This window comes from Balearica regulorum, chromosome 3, assembly GCF_011004875.1.
Source record: "Balearica regulorum gibbericeps isolate bBalReg1 chromosome 3, bBalReg1.pri, whole genome shotgun sequence".
NCBI classification, from domain to species: domain Eukaryota; kingdom Metazoa; phylum Chordata; class Aves; order Gruiformes; family Gruidae; genus Balearica; species Balearica regulorum.
In genome coordinates, this window is record NC_046186.1 from 67789818 (window position 1) to 67809294 (window position 19477).

The window sequence follows — 19477 nt, forward strand, 5'->3', positions numbered from 1 at the left end:
AGTGACAGGAAATTTCAAAACAGCATCCAGTTATTAGCTTGCTAATAACCACCCAAATGTGAATACAAATTGGTGAGCAGCCTTCCAAACACTTATGTGATTGTTGTGATTAGAGTTGTTCCAAAAATTTTCAGCTGATCAAAAATTCTCAAAAATAAGCCTCTTATTTTCAACTTAGACTGATGCTGGCTCACAGAAATGGAAAATCTATGTCTTCACTTTTATTTTAAGTATTTTCACAGTTTCCCCTCCCTACTTATCCCAAGTAGTGAATGAAGAAAGCAGCAGACTACTTTCTTCAAGCAGAATTACAAAGGTTAAAAGGAGTGAGCAAAATGGCTTTTGAAAACTGTATTTTAAGTGAAAAAGTTCAAATACTTTCAATTTGTAAAAAACCCAAATAGAAAGTTGCCATTATTACCAGACTAGATTAATATTTTACATAATCTAACATGCTCCACTAAAACCACTGCCATCCACACAAATACTTAAAAAATAACAACCCACCTTTTGCTATTAAGGAAAACTATGAAGGAAAAAAAAATCAATTTCACAAGACTGGTAGCTAAATCTATACAGACAGAAGTTACCCATGAGTGCCACAGCACAGTACGATGGAATTGTCATTGCTAAAGAACACTTGTAAAAATAATTTGGAAAATTATCACCACATTGGACAGTGAACCCAAAAAAGCACCTTCTGCAACCACCGGGAAGTATAAAGGCATTTGAAAAGACATTTCACCCCTCTTTTAAAGCCTCCTCTATAGTTCACGCATCTTCTGTAAGTCATTTTATGGGCCTCTGCCTCATTGATAATATAAGGGCTTTAATATACAGCCTTAAGGGGGATTTATTTAAGAGTTGCAACTGTTTACTCAATAAATTTGCTCCCCATGTATATTCAAAACTCACCTCTGCTGACATTCAAGATAAAAAATTAGCATAGTAAAGAGAAAAGATTACATGTGTTTGTTGCTTTCACAACCAAAGGAATATCTTTACTCACAAATACAACAGTTCATTCCATTATACCTGCTTAAACCCGTTGGAGATACCATGTTGGACAGATGATATAGGAGATCTAACCTACATTAACCTACAAAACCTTGATTACTGGTGAGGATTAAAAGCTCAACTTGATTCTTCAGACTGCAGTGGTATTTGCAGAACTGGTAATGATACAGTAAGTTTGCTGATAAACTGTCTGCATTTCTTAAGCAATTCTGGAGTTAACTGACAATAAGAAACTTCACTCCATGTACTTTCTTTCTTCTAGCTTTCACGCCTACCCAAGGGAGTCACAGCACCGCGTTTCAGATTCAATTAAATGCCTGTGATTCTCAGTCTTAATAATCACTGCAGCATATAAGTACATCACAGAATTTTTTTACAACACCTTAAAAGTCAAGCTCAACAGGACAAGTCAGATATAACATCCCTAATGTTATCATCAACAACACTGAACTCAATTATTAAAACCTTCCATTAACAGGAATTGTGTTATACATTCTCTGGGCACAATCCACATCAGTACAATTGTTCTGGCACTCCAACCAGGTGATTTCTAAGATGACAAACTGACTGAATCACAATGAGCTGGATGCAAAACACAACTGAAAATCCCCTTACTCTGACTGCTATGCACCTGAAGTCTCAAGTTTTGAAGTTAGCTATGCTGTCCATCAAGGAATCCCCCAAGATTAGCTAAATATATACTACAAAAACACTGCACTGGTGCCCACGTGCTGTGGGGCCAAATATTACTCATAATCAAACTCTGAAGATGAGTCATGAAAATTTATTTTAAAATTGGCTTGTAAAATCAAATCCCCAGAAGAATATCAAGATTAGAATCACAAAAGTAAATGCTTTAAGACCAAGAAAAGTTGGCTACCTGTACAGAATGATAGTATCTGAGCATTTAATGAAAATTAATGAATTCATCCTCACATTTCCAAAGATAGTAAAACGATTACTATCATCATGCAGAAAATGAGAAACACATCCTGGTTATGGTAAAAAGCTCAGTTAAAAAAACAAAAACAAACCAAACCAAAACTGTCCACAGCACTTCCTGCCTCAAGCACAAGCCTTCAACTTTTCTTCATGTCCTTCACTGCATACTTACTGATTTCCAAAACGAGTAATACAGAGTTTGTTAGGCAACTTTCCCTCATTCACAGGCACTGAAGAGAAGAGAATTACAAGGACTCAAAAAAAAGGGTATGTGTTCAGGCAATTCAAAACTGAATCATACTATGTATGCACCAACACATTCAAAGAAATGAACTGACATGGTAAATCAACTGCAGGTAATGCTGACATTTCATAACTTCTGATAGCTTAATCTTTCTCTCTGATAGACAATGGTTGTCTGACAAATTGTTCAAGCTTTACAAAAGAAATAGGAAAAACCTACATGTTGCTCCTGACATCCACCATCAATCCACAAAACAATGAGCAGGACTGATATCTACTATTTACATTTAACTAACAGCTATTAAAGTTGTCATCTCTGGTTTGGATCACTCATGACAGAGGATGAAGACATGTTGACCACATCTGATAGATTTTTATGAATCAAGGGGAATTCAGGACCTCAGAACCATAGGTCTAACCCCAGGGCCTGGCAGAAAGTCTCGTTAGAAAAGCAGCAGGCAGGCTTGCCCTCTCTCTACCTCCTATCCCTGCCAGGGATAGGAGTACCTGCCAGGTACTCCTGTGTCTTGCATCCAAACAGTCCCAAATTCCTACCCTACCCTTCAGGCTGCCCTGTTCCTCAGGGCCTGCTCATTCCCAATGCTACCTAAATTATGAGCTCTTTCCCTGTTCTCATGGATGCTGCTACCACTTAACATGTACTTAATTACATATTAGATCCCTACATCAAATTAGTAAACCCCTCTGCTTGAATAAATGCCAGTAAAAATAATAATGGATGCTCATCACGTAAAATTATCTGTTTTTCAACAGCACAACAGCGCTACTGGAAAGCTTACCATTTCTAGAGAGTAGAAATAACGCTAACATTTCAGGTGCTACTATTGTTTGCACCAGTAATGTAAAATTAAAATTTTAACAGCAAGGTATTTCTAAAACTACTAGTAGTATGAGAAGAAACAATCTAAGAAACAAGAGTGCCTTCAGTATTAAAAAGCTTTCAAATGTCTGTCCTGAAGATTACAAATGTAAAGGCCACAAGAAACTTTAAAAGCTGCCCAAAAACATCAAGTTCAAAATCTTTTTAATTTATGTCTTCTTATTTTCAGACAGGAGATACACTTGCAACTAAACCTCTGTGTATTTCAGTACAAAAGTCTCATGCTCAGAAGCTACCTTGAAAAAATATCTCAAGCAAAGTAATAAAATGGGTAGTGCACAGCAAGAATTTTCATCTTGAGTACGTATTTCAAAAAGGTGTTTCTGGTTTAGTTTCAGCTATTATTGAGCCTTCACAGCACTAAAAATGGGGAACCTGTAGGAAAGAAACTGAAAGCACATGAAAAGCCATAGTAAAAGCAGGCATTATTTCCTTCAAAACAAAACAGTTGAACAGGCAAAATATGAGGACAGAAAGCTTACTCTTTCAGTTAGTAAGTGATTCATACCTATTCACAACAGATTTGAAGAATCATTAGTTAGAAAATAAGAATATTCAAAGGTCACTATAAAAAAATGCTATGCTTTCATTTAAAATAGTATGTGTTATGATATGTCTCATCTGTTTGCACATTTACCAAGCTCCATATGAATTTTTAGCTCAATATAGTACATTTGTTTTTTATTTTATGAAGGTAGCTGAAAGTAAAGCATGAAACATCAGGAGACTGTATGAGGTCCACAGACCAAATGGTTTAGTTCCTCATTAGCTTACTTTTCTGTGGAACAGAACTTTCTATGGCTGTTATATTTTCCAACAGCTTTACTTACATGAATTTATTTTATCTGACAATATATATTAGAAATTATTTCATTTATATATATGTATCTCTCATAGAATAGTGGAGGTTGGAAGGGACCTTTAAAGATCATCTAGTCCAATCCTCCTGGAGTGAGCAGGGACATCAGGTTGCTCAGAGCCCTGTCCAGCCTGAACTTGAACGTTTCCAAGGATGGGGCATCTACCACCTCTCCAGGCAACGTGTACCAGTGTTTTACCACCCTCACCATAAAAAATTTCTTCCTTATATCTAGTCTAAATCTACCTTCTTTTGGTTAAAGCCATTACCCCTTGTCTTATTGCTAGAGGCTCTGCTAAAATATTTGTCCCCATCTTTCTTACAAGCCCCATTTAAGTGCTGAAAGGCTGCAATAAGGTCTCCCTGGGGCCTTCTCTTCTCCACGCTGAAGAACTCCAACTCTCTCAGCCTGTCCTCATAGGAGAGGTGCTCCACCTCTCTGATCATCTTTGTGGCCCTCCTCTGGACCCGCTCCAACAGGTCCATGTCTTTCCTAAGACTATATATATATACACGTACATATATATGTAAAATACAACTTCTTTATATGATGCTTTCTAGTCATATGAACAAACTGAAGTCCTTCAAGTCTTACAAACAAGTTTTGCTTATTGTCACCATGATGCAAAGCTGCAGAAAGAGCAATTAAAATAAAAATGAAATATATGAAAATATTATATACGTACAGAAACAAAATAACAGGTATTTGCTTCAAATTGTAGTTTAGGCTCATCTGCTTTTAGAGAAGTCATCTCCCTCTCCCAGCTGAGGCATAAGGTGGCTCACTTCAGCTGTTAACAGCAGCTCAGGACCTTTGGGATGGAGGAGCAACCCACACTGTAATTACTGACACTCACTGCCAGCCATTAAACACAATCATCTCCCTGGCCAGTGTAATCACAACCACATCTCACTTCTTCACTCTGAGGGAACTGAGCTGGAAGCTGGCAGAGGGAGGACAATTTTAACACATACCCAGTGACCACAGAGACTAGAACCATTACCATAATTAACCCAATGAAGCTCCAGCTCCAGGTAGGGCCTTTAATAATACATAATAACATTGTGTCAAAGCCTAATTTGAATCTGTTTAATCAACAGAATAACTTCATGGCAGCCGTAAGAATTAATAACAAGGTATAATTGGTTGCATAAGTAGTATGTATTAAAATGACAATATTCTAATCTAATTTGTTAACCTCCCTGCTGGATTTGTTTTTTTCTGGAGAAAGTACTTAAAGCAGGACAAATTTTATCCTTAACAACTATTTTTAATTTGAAAGACTGCTTTAAAAGACTTCTGATTTCTTTCTAACGAGAACAACATATATATATCCCAATACATACTTCTCAATAAACAAGTGTTGGTTTACATTTTTATAACTCACAGAAGTATTGATAGTATTCAAGAGAGCTTATGACATGTAGACTTCTCTCACAAGTGGAGTGCAGAGTCTGGGTTCCCTAATTAGTAATAGGACTACTAAATCTGAAGAAACCATTGAGGGTGTTATTCTGGAAACAGTAAGAATGCTGGAAATGCAATGCAATTTAAATGAAACACATAGATGATTGATGGCTTTCCATGGGAAAACAGCAATTCCTAACATCTGTGATCAATGGGGTGTCTTGTAGGCAAAAGTAGAATTGCTAAGGTGACATACACGAGAAAGGATTTATCTTATGCACTGATAAACATAACATGCTAATGGCTCACTTTGCACAATAAAGCAATCTGTGCCTGTAACATCAAACGTTCTTCCATTTCATACACTTTAGTCAGTATTGGTACCATTTAGGTCCTGAAGTATATGCCTAACTCAAGGTATCACCGGAACAAGAAGTGACAGGTACTCTCAAACTGCAGCCTTTCTTAGCCACTTAGTCCTCTGTGTACTTTTAAGACACCTTATTGCAAGGAACCACATTTTGAGCATCCATTCCCTTCAATATATGTAATGCCCTCCACAGCAACACCACTTATTAATTAACCAAGCATTTAACATTATCGCTTCTGTGCACACAGCTTCATCGTACGCTCCCAGACTACTTCTGAAGAGCAAGACATTTGTATATTACCAGGCTCAAAAAATACTTGACAGGACCAAATCAGAATTAAGGGAAGGGAGAGAATAAGGAATAGGATCCCTTTTCCTTACAATAATCCTAATGTAAAGGCCTCCTTGCATCCCTTATAAACTAAGCTCTCTAGTATGCAATCAACACTCCTTTTACCAACAGCAGAGCATCAGAAAGCTGTCTCATATCCTCAAAACAGCCTTTTGGGATATCTTCACATGTGCACCCTTTAAAGATAAGGTCATTCCTCAATAAAGGTCCTCATTAGAGTAGCTAATTACAAGAAATTACAAACATCTCTTTATTTTTAGTATTTTGTAATTGAATAACCAAGCCTATTTGAGTCTCCTTCCTACCTTTCTTTTCCACTGATGTAATTCTCTGTTGTACCTCTACCTGAACAATAACCTTGATTCATTCCTTTTGGTGGAATCAGATTTTCCGTGAAACTCAACTTCCTCTAGCTCTTTTCAGGTTAAAGGCTTTAGAACTGTCTCTTCCCTGGGTGGAAGAACCCTCTTTCTTTTTTCCTTCTTACTCAGATGATGGATTTCTTCAACAGGCTGAAATACTCCCTCTTTCTCAACTTCTCCAACATCTCTTGCAGGTCCTTATGCTTGGCTCCCTCTCCAGGACACTACTCAAGACATTAATTTCAGGAGGTCACCATATTGCCAATAATCAGCCTTCAATTGTGTTTGCTGCTGCTGGCCATAATCCTCTCTGGAAACTACATCTGTGGAACTGACTGCTGCCTTCCGCTGACTGAGAGTGAATGCCAGATCCCCCACACGTATGTTCAGCTTCACAAAAGCCAGTGTCATTCTCAGCTTGGACAACATTTCTGAGATTGACTCTACTCCAGCTACACCTGTCTCTCCTGCACATATGCAGGTACACGTATACACCTGTCCTAGGTAGTGATGATCTGCTGCTGCAGATTTCTTCACAGTTCTGCCTTGCCTTTCCTTGATCAAATGGTTACTTTATCTCTGCCTATAATTCCTCGTGAGGATTTTGACTATGCTTTTCAACTGCTTGAGTACTTGGAATATCATCTGGATTTATTCCCAGAAAAAAATGCTCTCTGCCTCCTCTAGCACATCAGTTTGTTCCCTCATTCTAGCCAAACCTGAATGGCTTCTCTCCACACGTTTGCATATTTAGCACTTTGTGCCTGCCTTCAAGAGTTGTTTTTTTTATGTTGCTCCACCAGTTTAGGTGTAAAGGATTTCACCTAGATTTACAAACAGATTTCACAGAATCACAGAATGGTTGGGGTTGGAAGGAACCCCTGGAAGGTTGGAGCTCCCTGCTCAAGCAGGGACACAGAGTTGGTTGCCAAGGACTGTGTTCAGTTTGAGTATTTCCAAGAACACTCAAAACAACCTCTCTGGGCAACCAGAGCCAGTGGCACCCTCCCGTCTGGTATTTATATACATTAATAAGATCCTCCTGATCCTTCTCTTCAGGCTGAACAGTCCCAGCTCTCTCAGCCTTTTCTCATATGTGAGGTTCTCCAGGCCCTTCATCATCCTTGTGGCCTTTCGTTGAACACTCTCCAGTATGTCCAGGTCTCTCTTGTACTGGGGAGCCCTCAGAACTGGTCACAGTACTCCAGGTGTGGCCTCACCAGTGCTGTGCAGAGGGGAAGGATCAGCTTCCTCAACCTGCTGGTAACACTTCTAATGCAGCTGAGGACACCGTTTGTATTCTTTGCTCGCTCATGTTCAACTTGGCATCCAATCCTGGGTCCTTTTCTGCAAAGATGCTTTTCCAGCTGGGTGGCCCTCAGCATACATTGGTGCCTGGGATTCTTCCTCCTCCAATGCAGTACTCCAATGCTTCTTGTTGAAGTTCCTGTCAGTCCATTTCTCCAGTCTGTCAAGGTCCCTCTGGATAGCAGCACAACCCTCTGGCTGTATCAGCCACTCCTCTCAGTTTGGTGTCAGCTGCAAACTTGCTTAGGGCAAACTCTGCCCCATCATCCAGACCATTAATGAAGATGTCAAACAGGACTGGACCCAGTATTGATCCCTGCGGTACACCACTAGTAACTGGCTTCCAACCAGACTTTGTGCCACTGATCAGCACTCTCTGGGTCCAGCTGTTCAGTAGTTTTCAATCTACCTCCCTGTCTGCTTATCCAGCCTGTAAATCAACAGCTTGTCTATGAGAATCTTATGGGAGACAGTGCTGTCTGTTGTCTGTAGAGAACAGCCAAAACTGCCAAATCAGGCTCCACCAACACACGTCTTCCACCAAACTGAGAACCCTGCTGTTAATCAGGGCAAGGGGTGTGAACTCCTTCCTTCCAGAGAGCAGAATAAATCCACTGTACTTTGCAGTTTCATTACATTCCGACCAGGCTAAACAAAGATGTATTTTCTTCGTTAGTAAAGTCATCCACGTACATTTCATTTCCTTAAAATGCAAAAAATTGAGGAATGCAAAAGGTTACTATTTTTCAATATACTAATTTGTCAAATAATTCCAGAACTGGAACATCACAATTCTGTTTTGAAAATTTAAAATCACAAAATCTGAAAATTCACAAAAAATTTCCTCAATTCAACTTCATTTTCATTACTTCCTGTAACATTTTTGTTATACAAGTGGATTACTTCTCTTTCAAGAAGCTCCTAACACACAGAGAATACTGAGAACTCCCTCAGAAGTTCACACATGCTCATAAAAGATTGCTATCAGAGCAGAGATGCTGGTTTGTCCAAGGACAAGTGCCTATAAAATTTCTTTTGTCTGTCCTACTACATTCTAGCTACACTTGACAAGCAATTACTTGGTGCTCTATGTTCAATTATACTGTGAAATGTATATGGGTTTTAATGGGTATCTTATCAGTTCAGACTATCTATAATTTGATGAATTCCTCTTGGAACTGTTTAAACCATGGCAGTGTCCTTAACGATTATTATGGCTCAGAAATGCTATCATAAAACCTGATTTCTCCACTATTCAGATGCTCAGTATGTATATACGTGTACACAAGGCTTTCAGAATTACATATTGAGTTGTGACCTTCCTTATTCAGAAGGTGCTCAGATTCCAAGCTTAGGTATCAACTGTCAGTAGTAATCTCACCTATTCGCTACATCTATAGGTCCTCATCATTAAACCTTTGTTAAAAAAATGCATTTATTTTCCTTGAACACCCAAATTATCGTGCTGAACAATTGCTCCTCTCCAGAGCAATAGAGTATTTTTGCCCTAATTCAAAAGGCAAGAAATGTCCCTTGGGCGTATCAGCATCTTGAAATACGCATGTTGTTATCTTGCAACAATTTAACATGAAAAAAAGCTTAGGGTTCATTTCTGGCAATGGTGAGCTTGATGCCACTTCAAACTTTTTTGAGTAGGATTATCTAACAACAAAACTGTAGCCATGTGCGACAGCACGGTAAAATGTAAAACCACACTGATGACCCACTTACAAATATAATTAGTTTTGTTTAAAAGCTGACAATACTGTTCTCATGCCATACATTCCTGTTTTACACAGCCTTGAGGGATGACTTTCTAGGTGTTTATAGAAACGAACCAGAAAAAGCGTAATTTAAAGTTTTCCTGAGCAGATGACTTATCCTTTGCAGGAAAAGCACTGTGTATGCATGACCTACAAAAGCAACTTTCAAGAAGCACATCAATGCAGCACTACCAACTCCATTATTCAACAACAGCTGGAGCACAATTGGATGGTTTGCTTTAAAGCCACGTGATTGTGTAAGAACAAATATAATCCTGTACCTTAGGAAGAGGAGAGTGCATTGAGTAGCCAATCCTCCCTGAACTTGGAGGGCTCACACAGAAGTTCTGAGACAATTCAGAGAGACGGACAGACAGACAGAAAGGGCCAAGTACTTATGGAAGTAGAAGCTGAGTGTGGCTGGAAAAAACAGTATCACAAAGGAAAAATAAAAGACACGTTGAAAGTGGTCACACTTAAGAGTGAACAAACTATACAGAAGGGGTACCGGTACAGTTTAGGCCATACTTTGGGGTTTGCAAACAGGTATCAGGCACAGAAATGGGAAGCAGCAGGACAGCGATTTGTTGCTTACGGTAAGAGGATCAATCCCTTCCAATTTCCAGCTCTACTTATTTTCTTTGCTAATTGTCCTAAGAGAAGGCTATGAAAGACACTTCTTGCATGCCACAGAGCATATTTAAGCTTCATCAAAAGTTTAAAAAATTGGTAAGAAAAAGTCTAACAAAGAGGTTTAAAACATATTTTGGCTCTTATAATACTCGTTTTAAGAAATTAAAGCACTTGAGCACCCAGACTACGTGCAGAGCAGACAGTTCAAGAAGGTATAGTAAGGAGCCTGCACGAAATCCCAATGTGATCCGAAAATAAATCGTCAGAAAAAGCGCGGCAATACTAGTCACAACACAAATTGAACAGAGCCAGTCCAGTCAGGCACAGGACCTATTCTCCTACAAGTCGATTCCCACAGAAACACTAATTCTGCCTCTCTCTGCAGCACTATTTTTCTGTAGCCATAATAGTTTAAGGACAGAGGAAGGGCATGGTTTGTAGACAGATTTAGAATTGTATCAGCTAGCAGGGTTGTAAAAACTAGGCAAGCATTCATAAATACAAGTCCTTCTTGAGAACCTTGTATACCCACAAGCTCGTCTGTCTTTTCCAATTATACTAGCTTGCTTTAACAAAAAGACAGTATTTCTGCCAACAAACCTTGTCCTGTCTTCTGTGTGCAGTGACAGAAAAGCAGGAGAGAAGATCTGCAGTACCACTGCAGTTTACATCAGTGTATGTCTTGTACCAGTGAGGCTTCTACAGCCAAAAGGCATCATTATGGTATCATTTACCTCAAGATCTCTTAAGTGTTCACCACCAGTAACGACTGTTCCAGCCACTTCCGAAGGCAACAATACAAGGTACTCATGCTGTCAAGACTCACATGCTGACTTGTTTTTTCTGTCCAGGAATCATAATAAAAATCACATTTAAGGTTCAAAAGCTAGTTATAATTAAAACAAAGTTTAAAAAAAAAAATTCAATATTTTTTCTTCTTACCAGTGACACTACAAATGAGGAAACACTACCGAAAGTATTTATTTGTTTGGCATTTTAAATTTATTTCCTATGCTAGCAATAGGCTTCTGGAAAGAATCTGCTCTGCCAGAATTGCTCAGAACTTTCACATACAATCCCCAAAAGGTGGACAAAATAAAGAAAAGCTTTCTTTTTAAAACAGGAAAAACTATTTATAACCTCCTTCCACTCAAGCAAAACAAACCCAAGACCTGTGCAGAGGCTTCCATAACTAATGTAGTATTTAAAAATATTCAATAAATGTTGCTTTTAAGGACTGCATTCCTTTGAAAAGCTGTAACTAAAAATAATTAATTAGACAGTCCAGCTGAGATATGTTTATATTCCTCCCTACCTCTAAATCCTATGCTAAACAAAACAGGGTGGTTTTTGCAGCTGTGGTCATGCACTTAGGACACTCAAATAATGTCAAATGTAAATAAATGAGCAATTTATGTTTACAGTAAAAAACACTATGCACACTCAATAATCTATTCAGCACGTTACTTAATTCACTGCATCAGAATTTGCATATTCTTGCACTACTTTTTAATGCTTCAGTCCAGCAATTACCATACTGAATCTTATTAAATATATCAAAGATGCCTTTTTAGTTGGCACGGTGAAATGAAAAATATACACCTGCAAAACATTTTTTAAAACATTTGTAATTTGAGAAACATTAAGTGCCATAGGAACTGTTACCATCTTAATACACTAGACACAACAGAACCCATTAAAAGAACTACCTCAGCAGCACCATCCAAGCAATTTGATTTGCAGACATCCTGTAAACCTTTCACTGGAAGGAAAGATCCCTGTAAGGCTAATTGAAGCCCACTGATGATAAGTCTGGTCTTTTTTTTTTTTTTTCTGAATTATCTTTAACAGACCCCCTTGAAAATCTCTCCCCAGAAACCTCAGGATGGACCAGAAGCTGAAAGCCAGTGTCTCTGTGGTATTATAAAAAAACCATTCAGCCTGGTATGCTTCAGAGCCTTCTAGTCACACTGGGGGAAACCCTGACCTCACTGAAGGGACCAGATATTTTTCATTTAATCCTTAATTTATCACAGAAATAATGAAGAATCATAAAAGGAATGTGCTCAATTACTTTTCTAACACTGTTTCCCAGTGCAGCCAAGGAAAGTCAAGTTAGGTCCAAATCAAAGACTTCTAAATCTCACTCCAATTTCTACACAGCATTGCGTGTACACAGGCAGGGGAGGGGAAGGTATTTTAGGTCACCGCATCTCTGCTCCCTGGCTGCTAATTCACACACTGTGGTACAACGGCACATCTTCCTGGCCTCTAACCTTTCTGCCAGGCTTACGAAAGAAACCCACTGAACACCAGTCAGTTTGTTCTCCCAAACCAAGGGAAATGCTCCGAAGGCAAACTGAACTGTGCGGCTCTGCAGTCATTCATGTCTGGTCCATCCACTACCTGCCCTCACAGAGACACCTCCCCACCCACGGTCAGAGACGCAAGGTGTTCCTACGACAGTAGCTGCACAACTGCTGCACAACACACATTTCCCCTTCCTTCTGCATCAAAGTTGCTCCTGCCTTTGATATGTGCCCATTTAAATTTTGATTTTTCGAATGCTGAGCATTATGTAAATGAGATTCAGGACTGTAAATGCAATGCTGAAGTTAGAAAGCAGATCTATCACAAAATGCAGTATTTTCACCTCTTGCCACAGAATAAATGGTTATTTTAATCCCTGTCGCTCTCCTTGGAAACAACAAAAAATGAGATTAATTAAAATAATATGGCAGCCACTTTCTAGTTGCAAACTCTAAAAACCAACCTTGAAGCAATTGCAAAAACACAAGTGTGGCTCATGCTACAAAGCATTTCATTCTCAATTATCATTCAATGCGATGAGTCATGCAAGTCCACCACTGCAATGTATGTGTCAGTAATTCAGTCCTGGGGATTCTGATTCTTCATTCTTATTTGTTCTGATACGCTACAGGTGTGCTATTACAGTCAAAAAAGGAGCTGTCTACCAAAAGAAGGTTTCAGCCAATCTCTTCAGCAATCACAAAAACATTGCAAAAATACATCACTAGCATCCACCTTCATGACCCACTTAAAAGTAGTCTCACGTTCTTGCCAAAAGCACAGTGCTGCCGCATTACTTCTTCCAGATTTTTACCCTAAAACTGAAATACAATGTACTGCTCTGCCCACAGCATATTGCTAATCATCCCCCAAATGGAAAGAATTTAGCTTCTGTATTTTCACCTCTTCCACTCTGTTCATTACAGCATTTCACACTTTATAACTGGATGCATACTAACATTGAAGCAGCAATGTATGTCAGAAAAGCAATAAACTTGACTTGTCACACTAGCTTTATCCCAGAAAAAAATATGTAGAGGTATAAATCACCATTTCCAGGAATAAGACAACACAATACAACCCTAGAATTGGTCAGTGAAACACACAGGCTCTTAACTTTAAGTCAATCACATCCCTCTGGGCACACTCTGGACAACAAATGTAGCTTTAATCAGACACATATACCAGCATCTGCTTGCAAAATTAGCATTTTTCATTGTGTAAGGTGGTTCACAGAAGAGACAAGGTTGTTGTCGGCTTGCTTTTTAACATGAGAATGGAAAAACAAAACAGGTACTATGCAAACAGTACCAATAAGCAGTGCTGTTCAATGTTTTCTTTCTTTTAAAGAATCTTTCAGACAGATTTAGAAGGAAAGGTGTTTTCTAAAGAAAAAATCTTGTTGTCCATTCAGCTATATTCCTTTAACTAACAAATTCTGTATTACGGTTTCATTCCTACCAAAATCAGTAGGATTCTCCCATAAAAGGATAACTTTCAGTAAGCCTGGTAAAGAGTTTTGTATAACACATCACCTTGTAAGGATGAACTTTCATTTACACCAAAAAGATATTCCAGGAGGAAAATCTGACAGCAGCCACAGACTCACCACAGAAAGCTAGCTGCACTAAAGCCACTTCTCTTCTTCCTTCAGTACAACACATTTTTGCCCCCACCATATCAGTTTTGTAGCAGCATACAGAGAAATGAATTGGTTGTTGCTATTCTGGTCATTCACACATGTTCTGCTACCAGGCAGATTAGTTACAGAAACACAATTCTTTATTAATGACAACCTTGATCCAGCACTTTTTAAGTGCCCAAACAAAATAGAAAGGAAAAAAAAATCAAACAGAACATTTTCCTTTCATTTGAGTCTCTCTCATGCCAATCACTGTAAGATGAAAGGATGCGCAAACAGCACAGTTCAACCCACACAGCATCAATGCAGTGACCCAGAAAGAGAATCTAACGGCCAACTGAGTAAACAAAGCACAACTAGCCAAAACCAAAGGGCAGCATGCGCATCAGCATCTTCTCCACTTAACTGGCACATATTTAAACCTAGTCTCACATTTCCACATCCTGCAACAAGACTTCACATTCCCATGAACAGCACTTCCTCCATTGTTTCCAAGACACATATTATGCAAAAGGAGAAAAATAGGTGCCCAGGTTCACAGAAAAGTTAAAGAAGAAAATATGGAGAAATGCAAAGTGATCACTGTATCACACATTTCAAAAATAAAATGCAATTTGCAACTGAAAATTATACGGACAACTAGAGATGGGTCAAAACAAAACGCTGGATTCAAACATCATTCTTCTCTTTAGGAAAAGGTGGCTGTAATTTTTTGAATGAACCAGATACAAATATACATATGAATCTCTCATCTATAAATATAAAAGTCTATATAATTTACAATACACCCACACACCTGCATATAGACAAAGCGTATCAAGGCAATTATTTAAGACCGAATTTTTATTTCCTGCTCCCCTTTTTCCTTAAAAAGAGGAATGTTATTAATCTTAACACAAAAACCAAAATCACCCACCTCTAAATCTTTGGCCAGGGGTTATGGCAAAAGGGCAACATATATTAAGAGTCTAATGAGTACGTAGCACAAAAGACAAGAAAAGCCACATTGTGTCTTTGGTTTTAATTTCAGTACATACATGTCATTCCACCCGCTAACCTAAGAGCAAAGCTTTGATTTGGACAGATTCTTTTCAAAGAGCACATCCAAAAGCAGCCTAACTAAAATGCAGAAACAAACTAGGTCCTCACAGCTGTCAGAGACACTCCGTATGCTACTGGGCATCACCTGCACTTTCCATGAAGCATTATGCAGAGAAAGAGATAGGTGCCAGGAAGATGGTAAAGCACAACTGGAGTATCAGCTTTTACCAACAGATTTATCCCTTACAAAACCTTTTCCATTTGGTTTTTTTTCCTGAATGATTGTAGTCGGGACAATGCCTTGCACTCTGAAGTTACAGTAATTTACTGCAAGGCATCTTAACATTTTTCTGGAAGTCCCACTTGCTCCTTTTTCTAACAAAATTAGAAGTTTTTCTAAAGACAACACCTATGCCCTGACACAGGCCATTCCCTTTTGCACCTTCTGAAAAGCCGGCACTGAGCTCCTCTCCCACTCCCCTGCCTTTCCATTAGTCTTCCATGCCAGACTTTAGTACTGTGTAAAAGCAGTCAACCATCACAACTTTTAACTACCTTTACATGCATTTATTGAATTTGCCTGGAAACTGGGAAATGCTGGGGAATGAAGGAAAAAACAGGCCAAGCCAAAACCAGACCCATTTCCAGGGAGAACCTCCTCACCATGAGCCTCATATGCTTGAATTTACTAGGACTCCAACAGATCTCAATCACATTTAGATTAGTCCTGAGCCTCCTTCGTACCACCCTATCAAATTTCAAGTAGAAATACTACCCTCCCACCCCCCCCCCACCCCCCCACAAAAAAAGAAAAAAAGATTGCTGTTGTTTCCTTTAAAGTGTAACACACATTTTGCTTACCTCACTGTTGTGGCCCCTCAAATTGAAGTTGATTCTCTGAGGGGTGTTCCGGTCCCTCCTGCAATGGCTGGAAGTAAAAGTGACGCCTACAACTCCTCTGCCATTGCCTGTTGCCAACCAGCCTTCCTCATAGTACCGCCTCCTGCACACCGGTTTCTCCTTCTCACTTTTGGGGACTCTCCCTTTCCAGGAGAGGCAGAGGATGTTGGAATCGCTGCAAAGAACAGGCCCATGTTCCACTGCTGCATACATGCTTTTTAAATATTTTATTTTTTGACATAAGAAAGTAATATGTCTAGTGCACAAAATTTAAATCAATTTTTTTTTTTTATTGATAAGACTGACCTGGGATAGATCATTGAAAGGGAGGAGGATGGGGTCAGTGTTTATAAATATCCACCAAATGCATAGTGAAAAATTCCTCTATAAAAGATGATGGCAGTTGGCTAAGAAAAAGTAACACTTAAAAAAAAATTCAGGTTCATTTTTGTTTTTGAGTCTGTAGAGTGAGGGTGCACTTATCCTTTGGAGAAACAGCTACTTCGTAAGAGGCGCTCAAGAAATGTTTAAGTCATCTTTTTGCTCAACTTGATATAATCTTTATACAGCCTGAGATTCCAGTTTAGCGTAATGCAATTCCAGAGACAAAGAGTTGCAAATGTGTAGGTTTCAAGTAACTTAAGGCTTTTAAGATTTCCTCCAGTCAGATTTTCTTCAAAAGTTCAGTTGCAGAAATTTAAACACACGCACATACATATATATGCATATATGACATTCATCTTTTCCACGCTGCCCTCTGGCATATCTTCTCCATTTGATGTATTTCTGCTGCTAAAGCTGAAAGAGATTGCATAAAGGGAAAAAAAAGGCACACAAACCGTGCGAAACAACAGACCCGAACTTGTGCAGGCACTGGTGTGCCAGGCCAGCTGGGAAATCCCTCTTGGTACTGAACCGCTCGTTGGACTCAAAAGTTTTTGCAATCCAAAGCCAATCCAATTTTCATTGCAGCACTTTTTTTCCACCAGAGACCCAACACAGCCTGAACTGTTTATCACGCTATCTTGCCTGCTTTCCCACTTTTTGCTGCCACACACGAATGAAAAAGAAACCCCCTCTTCATTTATAGCAGAATCAAAAACGCCTTAAAGCTTTTAGCTTTCAAAGCAGATAAGCGTTTGCCTCAGGTGAACCATGAAGTTCTCTCTCCTCCGAAACAGGCTAAAATGTCAAGCTGTTTTTCCTTTACTTTTCCCTTCTTTCTGCTACAAGGAATCACAGACTTTCCATCCTACTGTAAAAAACAAATGCCAGAATTAAAGCACATCAAATAAGCACTCTTTCAAAATCTTCTAAAATTCAAGGAAGGAAGAAATATAATCATCTAAAAAAGAAAGAGAAGCAGCATTAAAAATCTGACTTCCTGGGTTCACTATTTCTCTAGGTATTTTCCTTGCTTGTTTGATTGGATCTTTCCTTCTTGATGCTTGTCTACAGCACAGATTCATAGTTCCAGACACAACATTTGCAGCTGTACAAGAAGGAAACATATGAAGTATTCCAATTGTTTTATTTGAATAACATTTATGAGCTCAATTAATTAGTATTTATACCACACTAAGTGTAAAGAGGAAAAAGGAGAGGGAGAAAGAATATGCAAGTTTGATGACCTGGTTAACTCAAGAAGGATGACGAGGTTTGCTCAGTTCAATGTCCAGAGTTGTCCCATAGTTCCTCAACTTATTTACTTCCAGTCATCATTATTCAACGTATGGTCACGATTTATTAGTCCATTCACAATCTATTGAGCCCAAAGCAGAATGTGCCAAAGACCATACATTATTCTTCTGTGATAACAAAATCAGTTTCCTCTACTGTCTGTATTCTTCTGTTTCCCTTGCAACTATTGAGTTAGATTGTGGAGGTATTTATTAGGCTTTTTCTGTGCAGAGGGTGTTTTTTCTTCCTCTTCTTGCAAACTTTTTTCACCCGTGAAGACCATGTGGAAAGTTGAACACTACTGGCAGGTGTCTTTCCATGGGTTACTGATTCCTGTGCTGTAAAGGTGCTCCATCTGGTTTTCAAATTAATTTTCATCAATTGCAAAGCTCGCAGGAATATGCAAGAGTAAGTCTATGTGATGACAAAAACATGTGCGTTTTCATGTACACGCAGTGCACACACCAGCTCGCTCAATCTGGTACTCAGAGCTGCATCTGCCTTTTCAGTTTAGCTGTGGTAATCTTGTAAGACGCCCGTCATTCAAAGCTTGAAATCCCTGGATTCTTCCAACTCTGCAAAATAGAGCACATACACACAGACAAAAAAAGTGAATAAAATAAGCCACAAAACAACTTAAAGATGCAAGGACTACTGTTACAGTAATCAAAGCATTATGATTAAGGATTTTATATTGGACTCCTATAAAATATTTATATTATATATAGATACTTGCAATATTCAGACACACATCTATGTATTTCACACACACACAAATACAAACTGCAAAATTTTCTTTTTTCACTTCCAAAGTTCCCAAAATTTTTCAGAATTGACACATATAACTAATGAAATCCTGGAAGGATACATTGGGGGGAAAAAAAGGAACTTTCTTTTGGCCGCAGTCACTGGAGCAAACTCTTAGACAAAGATTCCACAAGTTTGGAGTGAGGGTAGGGAAGGGAGGTCTCGGTGACAGAGCAGACACAGAGTTAGACCCCAAGGCACACAAACAGAATCACAGAATGGCTGAGGTTGGAAGGGACCTCTGGCATTATCTGGTCCAACCACCCCGCTGAAGCAGAACCACCCAGAGCCAGTTGCCCAGGACTGTATCCAAGCAGCTTCTGAATCTCTCCGAGGATAGAGACTCCACAACCTCTCTGCGCAACCTGTCCCAGGTCACCCTCACAGAGAAAACGTATTTTCTCACGCTCAGAGGGAACCTCCTGTGTTTCAGTTTGTGCCCATGGCCTCTGGTCCTGCCACTGGGCACCACTGTAAAGAGCCTGGCTCCCTCATCTTCATTCCCTCCCATCAAGCATTTATACACATTGAAAAGATCTCCCTGAGCCTTTTTTTCTCCAGGCTGAACAGTCTCAGCTCTCTCAGAGTCTCCGCATATGAAAGATGCTCCAAACCATGAAAGTACAGTGCTAAACTTACCATTCTTAAAGGAGACTGAGAAGATTCCTCCAGGGCTTAAATTAATGCTTTAAAGACATCCAAGGTACTCCAAAATGACAGCTTAGAAGTTTGAATCAATACAGATGAATTTTAAAGACTACTCAAATCCTGCATAGGTCTCCATTTGAAAAAGGAGGAAAAAAAACCTACCCAAATTCACTTATATACAGAAGAGTGTAAATAGAGTAGAAGAGACCAAGCAAAAGGCTGTCTAGCATATTCCAGAAGTTGTATCTGAGGTGCCCACATATGCACAGTTACTGCATCTATACAGTTACT

The 19477-nt window shown here is 39.1% G+C and overlaps 2 protein-coding genes across 5 annotated transcripts in view; one reads left to right on the plus strand and one right to left on the minus strand.

Moving 5' to 3' along the window:
* The window catches only part of SERAC1 (serine active site containing 1), a 379919-nt gene that overhangs the window by 284062 nt on the left and 76380 nt on the right, over positions 1-19477 (plus strand). The gene's annotated exons all lie outside the window — the stretch shown is intronic.
* Positions 1-19477, minus strand: part of TULP4 (TUB like protein 4) — a 161761-nt gene that overhangs the window by 114229 nt on the left and 28055 nt on the right. For all 4 annotated transcript variants that reach the window (XM_075748312.1, XM_075748314.1, XM_075748315.1 and 1 more), the window contains one exon: positions 16013-18306. In XM_075748312.1, coding sequence (XP_075604427.1) covers positions 16013-16264 — 252 coding nt within the window. In that variant the 5' untranslated portion in view covers positions 16265-18306. The remainder of the gene's footprint in view (positions 1-16012; positions 18307-19477) is intronic.